This window comes from Haliaeetus albicilla, chromosome 32, assembly GCF_947461875.1.
Source record: "Haliaeetus albicilla chromosome 32, bHalAlb1.1, whole genome shotgun sequence".
Taxonomy (NCBI): domain Eukaryota; kingdom Metazoa; phylum Chordata; class Aves; order Accipitriformes; family Accipitridae; genus Haliaeetus; species Haliaeetus albicilla.
In genome coordinates this window covers 1,047,869-1,057,395 of record NC_091514.1, presented here as the reverse complement: position 1 = coordinate 1,057,395, position 9,527 = coordinate 1,047,869, and the positions used below count along the sequence as shown (strand labels likewise).

Below are 9,527 nucleotides of genomic sequence, written 5' to 3'. Positions count from 1 at the left end.
GACTGGAAGTGACTAGGAGTAACTGGGAGCAGAAAGGGAGCAACTGGGATCATACTGGGAGCAAGTGGGACCACACTGAGGGAAACTGGGATCATACTGGGAGTGACTGGGAGCACGCTGGCAGCAACTGGGACCATACTGTGAGTAACTGGGACCATGCTGAGGGCAACAGGGACCGTGCTGGGGGCAACTGGGAGCGACTGGGATCACACTGGCTGGAACTGGGACCAACTGGTACCACGCTGCAGGCGACTGGGATCATACTGGGAGCAAGTGGGACCACACTGAGGGCAACTGGGATCATACTGGGAGCGTCTAGGAGCACAGTGGTGGCAACTGGGATCATACTTTGAGTAACTGGGATCACACGGAGGGCAACTGGGACCGTGCTGGGGGCAACTGGGATCATGCTGGGCGAGACTGGGATCATACAGGGAGCAACTGGGACCACACTGGGGGTGACTGGAAGTGACTAGGAGCAACTGGAATCATGCTGGGAGGAACTGGGAGTGACTGGGTGTCCCGACCCAATATCGGGGAGGGTTGTTAAATGATCCCGAGAACGAGATTAAGACACAGATGAGGTCAAATGCTGTACAACCTTACAACTTTTATTTCCTACAACAACCAATAACTGCGATAGAGCAGAGTGAGGAAGAAGGGAAAGAGACAGACCTAAGCAAGAGAATGGAAAAGAGGTAGCAAGACTAGTTACCACCACCACGAAGCCAGCAACGTCCCGCTGAGTCGGTGCCGACGCCGGTGTTGGAGGGTCGGGTTCTTCAGCTGCCAGTCAGGTGTCTCTCCTTCTAATCCAGATGTTACAGTCCTGCAGGTGTCTTCCAAGTCTAGGTTTTTTCACGCACGCGAGGGGAGTACGCAGTTCTTTTTTATTGTTCCAGTCCCCACGATTTCTCAGAAAAGTCCACCCATTTCTTCAGAACTCATTATCCTGCGTGCCGCCCCCTGTTCCTCCATGGGCGCATGCCCAGGTGCTCATGGTGGTTTTCTCACCTTGCTTGTGGGCAGGCACAGCTCAGCAGGCGCGGATGTGGTGGCTTTCTTCGGGGACATCTTGTGCGTACTCCCCTACAACAACAGGATGTCGAGGCAGCAGTGATGTCGAGTCAGCAAACCAACACAGTCTCTTACATCCACCCCGTGGCTCGACATTGCTGTCCTCGTGGTGGCACAGAAAGTAAAGGTATAGAGAGAGAAAGAGGGAAAACGTGCATGCTACAACGATATAACCAAGTTAACAAATTTCCATAATAAAGACAAAAACCAAAGGTCAAAATAAAATGATTTGGCTTTATAAGGCTACTACAATACTTCTACATTAGGCAACAATATGAACGATCAACGATATCATAACAATTATGTTATAACATTTCTAAATAGGTTAAACAACAACATCCAATAACTAACAACATCTACTTAACATCAACTTTTATTCTAAACTTAACTAACTCTACAATATTAAAACACATTTAACAATTATCTTATCCAATAACTAACAACATCTACTTAACATACCATAACAATTAACTATTATAAATTCAACTGACTCTACAATACTAAAGCGTATCTCAGGGTTACAAAAAATCAATAAAAGAAACACAATGGTCGTTCGCATGGTGAACAGCTACAAGGACAAAAGAGAAGTATTAAAAGAACAATTAAGATAACCGTTATTAACACAAAGGCTATATAATAAATTGGAATCAGCGCGAACACGTAGTCATACTCCGTCATTTTGCCGGCAGCATGCTACAAAGTGGTCTCAGTCCACGTGGTTTGCCGGCGTTGGAGTCCGCATGCGTGGCGGGAAAGCTGTTCCTTATTTTGGGCCTAGAGGCTTTTCTACAAATTTCCAGATTTGAACAAATAAACAGTAACCTTATATAACAATGCTTAACCACTATTTTACCTAAACACATAGTAAGATAACAACAATGATAACAATATGTACTGAAATGTGTCCCCGTCCGGGCCTAAGGAGGATGTTCCTGGTCTTTCAGAACGGGGAGGGGGAGAAGGTGGTTGTCCATATGAACAAGTACAATTACAAGATGGTTCACGCGGACCCTTACAAAACCAACACATGCATACAACAAGGAAAAATGTAGCAAAGGCCAACAAAACAACTGCCACAAAATTCCAAAACCACCCGGGACACTTAGAAGACCAAGACATACATCTAGCAATGGCTAACAAAACAACTGTCGCAAAGTTAACTATAAGAAAAGTATACATTTTGGCTAACTACGGAGCCAAAAAATGGTGGTCTGACTAACCTGCGTGCGAAGGGGTGTTTACGCAGTTCCACGCCCCAGCCCAGAGCGCATGTGCCTAAACAATTGATACAGTCACGTGCTTTGATTGGCGAACGACACGAATCTGTTTTACACCGTCATGCAAAGCAACAGATACAAATTGCATATTCGATATGACATGTTGGATTAATTGAATAAAACAAGGAATAGCACATGGCACAAACATCAAAGCGACAAATGCACATAACAGATAGAACAGAAGCTGTTTTACCCATGGTGCTCCAGGTAACCAAGACCATAGATTGCCGTTCCATCCGTTCCATGTTTGAACGGGGACATGGGCTAATTTCCTGATATCTGTGGTCAGTTGAAGAACTACTTCACCTACATCATCTATTTCCAAACAACAATTAGAAACATTTAATTTCCCACATACTCCTCCCTCTTCAGCGAGTAAATAATCCAAAACCATGCGGTGTTGAAGGATTGCAGTACGCATCTGTCGAGACTGTTGAGTTAAAAGGTCTATAGCATTAGCAGTTTTATTGGTAATAATTTCTAAAACTGCTTGCAATCGGATTATGCGGTTCAAATTATAAATCGGTTCTCGTGCCCCTGCTATTGGTTCACTGGGATTCCAAGTGGCAGGCCTGTAATGCTCAATTATTCTTTCAGGGGGCCACTCATTTTCCCCCCACCTTTGTGTTCCACCTATTTTAACGTCAACAGCTCGCTTGCTACGTGCAATCCTTTTGTTTCCCAGGTTATCATGTAGTCTTACTCCCAATCGAGGACCACCAGCCTCTGGAAGTAGGAAAAACAGAGGTTGGATAATCCCTATATAACAAATCCTTGACCAATTTGCTGGTAGCTGTTTGTTAGCAGTATGTCCACAAATCCAATAGTGGCCCTTTCTGGCTTTGACACCATTGGCAAATGGCCCATCTGCAGTCTGTGGGAATTGGAAATAAGTTGTGTTCTCATTCCCCAAAGGACTGTAAAATTCAGTTGGTCTGTTGCTGTTTGTCTGGCCGGTACAATACCAGGCACCAGTGTTGTTCTTCCACTTGCAAATTTGATGATAAACATGGCTTCTAGACCATCGGAAAGAGAAGGTTTCATTTTTGTTTGACCAAAACCCTTTGAATGCTTTGCTGCATCCGGCTTCATCAAGCCACATCCATATGTAAACCCCCATCTCTTTGTTAACCAATCGATGTGTGAGTGTCCTGTGACACCTGCTTTCTCCGACATTGACCCCTCCCTTCTAGGTGCGATTTAAACAGTATCTACCCACAGTAGGAAATTGAATTGGCCATGTTTCGCCATCGTCCCAGCTGGTATTGTCAGCTTCACTGTAATTGCTTAAAATTTGTGCTGGAGTGAGGGACGTGGAGGTCCATGGCCAGCTTGACAACCCTAAAGGTCCCCCACAAACCCAACAATGACTCAGATTAAAGGCTTGGCTTACAGCTTTTGCTAACAGGACAAATTCATTGTCCTTATAGGGATCATATGGAATAAGGGGAGGTGGAGGAATTGGTTTCCCTTCACCCTCATAGGTGAATCCCCAACATAACATAATTAAGAATAACATTGTGTCTGCTTCTCTTCTTCTGCCGGTATGTCTGTGTCACTTGCTTCTCCCTGAAAATGAAACAGAAACAAATTCGCTTCTCGGGTTAGAAAGAGGGGACAATCCATCTAGTATGAATCTTATGAATTTTTCCACAGGCATCTTTTGCTTTCCAGGTATATTTGTTAAGGGATGTGTCCAACACTAGAGGCACGGTGCCCACTGTGGGAAGTTCAACCAGGACAGGTTGTCCTGGGAAATGAGATGGGTTGCTGGGGTGGTCAGGACCATGTGGGGCTGGCATGATTGTTGGAGCTCTTGGACAGAATGCTGTGATCTTTGGACATCCATTTACTCCCCAGCGACTATTAACGCTGGTCACTGCATCCCACACTCTCTCAGCCCATCCTGGCTTGTGCGGCTTGAGAAAGCGTTTTAGCAGACCATTTGTTCTTTCCACAATTCCATTTGCTTGTGGATAATATGGAGTATGGAACACCCATGAAATTCCCTCCTGGGCAGCCCATTCGTGGACTACTTTGGCTGTGAAATGTGAGCCGTTATCTGATTGGATTGACTGTGGTTTGGGGAAAATTCCAAACCATTCTTTTAGAGCTTTTATTGTGCTTTCTCCTGTTGCCTTAGCGCACGCTTTAGCTTGTACTAGTCCAGATACTATCTCTACACCTACCAGTATGTAGTATTTTCCCTCTGACCTCTGAAAGGGACCGATATAATCGATCTGCCAGGCCTCCCATAGGCCTTTTCCCTCTCTCAGATGCAGGGGATCACCCTCCAGTGGGTGTCTGTCCAAACGGACACGGCACTGCTCGCAGGAGGACACACAAGTTTTACATTCTTCCCTGGTAACTGGCCACTCTCGGGCATGTGCTTCACAATAGAGGTCTTTAATTCCTGAATGTTGCCGCTTTACATGTAGCCATTCTAACAGGCGTTACCGATTTTCCACTATCTGGGTGCTTTGTAGGAGAGCTAGCCAGGCCAGCTCATCCACTTTAGCATTCCATTGGCTCACCGGAGCATCATCTGGTTGGTGAGATGCTACCCATGCTACTGCAAATTTCCCTTGTCTGGCAATGGCAAGAATATCTTGCCATTTTTTCTTTTGCCATACAGGTATCCTATTGACCTCCCACCCGTTTTGTTCCCAGAATGGAAGCCACTCAGTGCAGCCCTTAAACACAGCATAAGAATCAGTATAGATATAGACAGAGGAAGCAGATTGAGCCTCGTGCTGGAAGACGCTCCACCCAGCAATTAGTTCTCCTACTTGTGCACTACCTATCCCTTCGGTAATGATCTGTTCCTTGGTATCTACTCGAAGTGCCACAGCTCAATATTTCCAAATTTTTCCCTCTTGCTTCGATGAGGCATCCGTGAAACAGACATTTTGCAATTGTCCAGAAAACGGAGGAGCTACTTCTATTACAGGCAAAAGCTCGGAGGTGTCTCTATCTGGGTTCACCTCATCTTGTATATTTAACACTTTTGCGGCTCCTTCTGATACGGAGAAGATTTCACAGTAGTGTTTTATTTGTGCATACCACTTTCGCACAGAGGCTCTCTGGGCCACCCCGTGAGGGGGTGGGGTTCCTGCCAAAACTGCTTTGATCACTTTAAATGGACCTCTGAGCACTATAGATTGTTGCCGGATGGTCCGTTCGGCTTCTCTCAGAGCTAAACTAACTACAAATAGACCCTTTTCCCAAGTTGTATACCTTTTTTCAGCATCTTTAAAGCTACAAGAATAAAACCCAATGGGCCGAACAGGTCCCTCTGGACCTTTTTGCCACAGATGGATCGACAGCCCAGTCTTGGCAAATCCCCAGTCAATTTGAACCGGATCTGTTGGGTGAATGGGACCAAGAGCCTGATAAGCATTCGCTTCAAATACCAGCAAGTGTAAAGCTTCGTCATGGACCTGAGTCCATTTCCACTGAGCTCTCTTTCGCAACAAGTCATACAGGGGTCTAGCAATAATTGAGAAGTCAGGAATGTGTTTTCTCCAAAACACACGCTATCCTAGTGCATGCTGTAAGTCTTTCTTTGACTCTGGCATCTGGATCTGATCGAGAGAGGAAAGGGTATCCGGTGGGATACACGTCATGCCTCCCTTCCACCAGATTCCTAAAAATTTTACCTCACTTGAAGGGGTTTGGATTTTCTCAGGTGGAATTGTCAACCCTATACTTTCCAAATGGGTGATGATGTCGTTCTGGGTTTCTCTAACTTCTTCTACCTGCTTCCCTCCTATGAGCACATTATCTATATATTGATAGATCTTTACCTCTGCTTTTATGGGAATTATTTCCAACTCTCGCACTAGAGCATGGTGAGCCAGCGTGGGGGAGTGCTTGTATCCTTGGGGCAGTCGTGTAAAGGTGTACTGTTGTCCTTCCCAGGTGAAGGCAAAGCGATCCTGGTCCTCAGGTTGTAAAGGGACCATAAAAACCATATCCTTAACATCGATCGTTGCCATGACAGGGTGGGATTGTTCCTGAATGGCAGCAATCAATTCAGCAATGTTTGGTACAGCAGCTGTTAGTGGACCTGTGTTGGCATTGAGCCTCCTGTAATCTACTGTCAGTCTCCATTTGCCATTTGGTTTTCGGACTGGCCATACTGGAGAGTTGAAGGGGGAGTGAGTAGGAACTACAACCCCTTGTTTCTTTAAATCCTCCAGAACTGGCATAATTCCTTCTCTTGCTCCTAGAGGCACTGGATAGGGTTTAACACTTGTCAACTTGGAAGGGGGAAGGGTAGGTGCCGCTTGCAATAGACGCACCTCCAGGCTGGATGTTTCGGCTAACTGCCTAATCTGAGGGACACCAAAAGACCATGAGTTTCCCTGGGTGTCACGCCACTGTCTACCCTTCAAAACATCTATACCTAAAAGGTTCATCTGGAAAGATCCTATGGCCACCATGGTATTGACCGGGTTTTCTTCCCCTGGCAACCATAGGGTTGCCGGAGTCATGGGCACGGATTGGGTTTTCCCAAAAGCATTTAAGACAATCAGATTTTTAGACGGGGCTGAAATCTCACATTGTTCTGCTTCAGTCTGCCTTAGCGTGGTAATTTGTGCCCCAGTATCAATTAAAAAGGTCACCGGTCTTTTCTTTGGTCCTACAGCAATAGTAATCAGTAAATCTCCTTTTGTATTGCAGGTGAGTTGTCTGACAAACATCCACCCTCCGTCTCCTCCCTCACCTTCAGGGAGCGGAGGATCTAGTTTCCCACCACCTTCTCCTCCTTAGTCGTCTCATTCTTAGGGTTTATCAAGGGTGGGGCACTAGGGGTTGGTTTGGAAACGGCCTTTTGCCCTGACCAGTTCTGCACAAGTTCTTCCAATCTTTGGGTCGAGAGCCCATCCATCAAGTCCTGGGGAATGCCTTTCTGAAGCCCTAGCTGCCACAGTCCCTGTCGACTTAGGGGCCTCTGTCTTCCAGGGGCTGGTAGCCGCCCACTAAGTCGCCGTACGATCTTGTTTTCAGTTCTTTGAGACGGTCCACTAACAGGGCCAAATTTTCTCCCAAAATCTCAATCAACTCCTGAGCTACCTCTCCCCATGTCCACACTTTTCTCCCTGGCCGCCGATGGTCAGGGGACATCCTCCCCTCCAGAGTGGACCTAGTCCCATCTCCATTGATGGTGTTTAGAATTGTCCCTCGTAGTTGGATCCCAGGTGGTCTCAGAGAGTCGGGGAGCCCCCGTATTAGAATACTCATCCTCTCTGGGTCCACAGGCAGCATCATCGGGGAGCCCTGATGGGGCTTGAGCTCCCGGTCATACATCATCTGGATGCATGCCGCCTTTTGCACACTTTTCACCAGCTGATCCACCGTACCGGTTATGGCAAGGGGATCTCCCCTTTCCATGGGGTTCAGCCCTCCAGCCCAGTACGCAGCTCTCTGAGTCAGTGACCATGGGGCCCGGTGATTGCCAGTTGTTAGAAACACACCTGGACCCCAATATCCTTCTGCTTCTTTCTCTGACAATAAGATTCCATCTCCTCCCGTCAAAGACACTCTCCACACATACTCTGTCTCAGATTCCTTTGCCATCCTTGAAAAATCTTTCCTCAATTTTGCTAATTCAGTTGCTGTATATGGGGCTTCTTTAGTGATTACCTGAGGACGGTCATCGCTACTGTCCTCATACACATACTCTGTTTTAATCACTGGACACACGTTGGGGGGACTCTCTACGGTCTCCTTTGCTCTTTGCAAATCCTTCTGAGGATAGATTTGCTGTGTCCTTTTCTCCGCAGGCGGCGTTTCTACCTCCGCCTCTCTCTCCATCTCTCTCATCATTTGCTTCTTCAATTCTTTCGTTAAAACCTTAACAAGGTTCCTTTCCTCCTCCAGCAACTCTTTACTTTCTTGCAATTGTTCCTGCAGACTTCTGATCATATCACTTTGACCAGACTTTTGCTTCCTCTCTTCCATCGCGGCTGCCAGACTCGCTCCCAGCACCGCACAAATTATAGCTTTTCCTTTCCCTTTCTTAACCTTAGCTTCCTTCTGTAAGATTCTTATCCGATCCACCACACTCTGGGGTTGAAACCAGTGGGTTTGCGCCCAGTCTTGTCCCTGGACTGAGGGGCAAGATCGGTAGTCCTCTAAAAGATCATATAGTTTCTCTATTCCTTCAACCCGCGAGGGCGCAGAATCACACACACCAAGTTTCCCGAGCATCCATTTTCTCTAACGCAAATCAGGGGGTCAGCGTTCTGAGAGGGTCTCCCTCTCAGAAGGGCACACTATCCAGTCACAGATCAACACGACTAGAAGAGGGCAACGTCTTGAGAGGGTCTCACAATAGTTCCGAATTTCCCCCTTCTCACTCTCAAGAGCAAAACTTCAACAACAAATTAGTACAGCACTCTCATCTCTAGGGATCCCACTTCTGACACCAATTAAAATGTCCTGACCCAATATCGGGGAGGGTTGTTAAATGATCCCGAGAGCGAGATTAAGACACAGATGAGGTCAAATGCTGTACAACCTTACAACTTTTATTTCCTACAACAACTAATAACTGTGATAGAACAGAGTGAGGAAGAAGGGAAAGAGGCAGACCTAAGCAAGAGAACGGAAAAGAGGTAGCAAGACTAGTTACCACCACCACGAAGCCAGCAACGTCCCGCTGAGTCGGTTCCGACGCCGGTGTTGGAGGGTCGGGTTCTTCAGCTGCCAGTCAGGTGTCTCTCCTTCTAATCCAGATGTTACAGTCCTTCAGGTGTCTTCCAAGTCCAGGTTTTTTCACGCGCGTGAGAGGGGAGTACACAGTTCTTTTTTATTGTTCCAGTCCCCACGATTTCTCAGAAAAGTCCACCCATTTCTTCAGAACTCATTATCCTGCGTGCCGCCCCCTGTTCCTCCATGGGCGCATGCCCAGGTGCTCATGGTGGTTTTCTCACCTTGCTTGTGGGCAGGCACAGCTCAGCAGGCGCGGATGTGGTGGCTTTCTTCGGGGACATCTTGTGCGTACTCCCCTACAACAACAGGATGTCGAGGCAGCAGTGATGTCGAGTCAGCAAACCAACACAGTCTCTTACACTGGGACCATGCTGGGAGGAACTGGGATCATGTTGGGGGCATTTGGGATATACTGGGAGCAACTGGAATCATACTGGGAATGACTAGGAGCAT

General features: G+C 46.9%; 1 protein-coding gene across 1 annotated transcript; it reads right to left on the bottom strand.

The window, feature by feature from the left end:
- Positions 1–6,207: 6,207 nt before the first annotated feature.
- On the bottom strand, positions 6,208–8,704 carry LOC138683215 (uncharacterized). The gene is given in 2 exon segments (XM_069774759.1): positions 6,208–7,413; positions 7,416–8,704. Coding segments are annotated over 2 exon segments (1,467 nt in total). The 5' UTR covers positions 8,571–8,704; the 3' UTR covers positions 6,208–7,101.
- Positions 8,705–9,527: the final 823 nt, after the last annotated feature.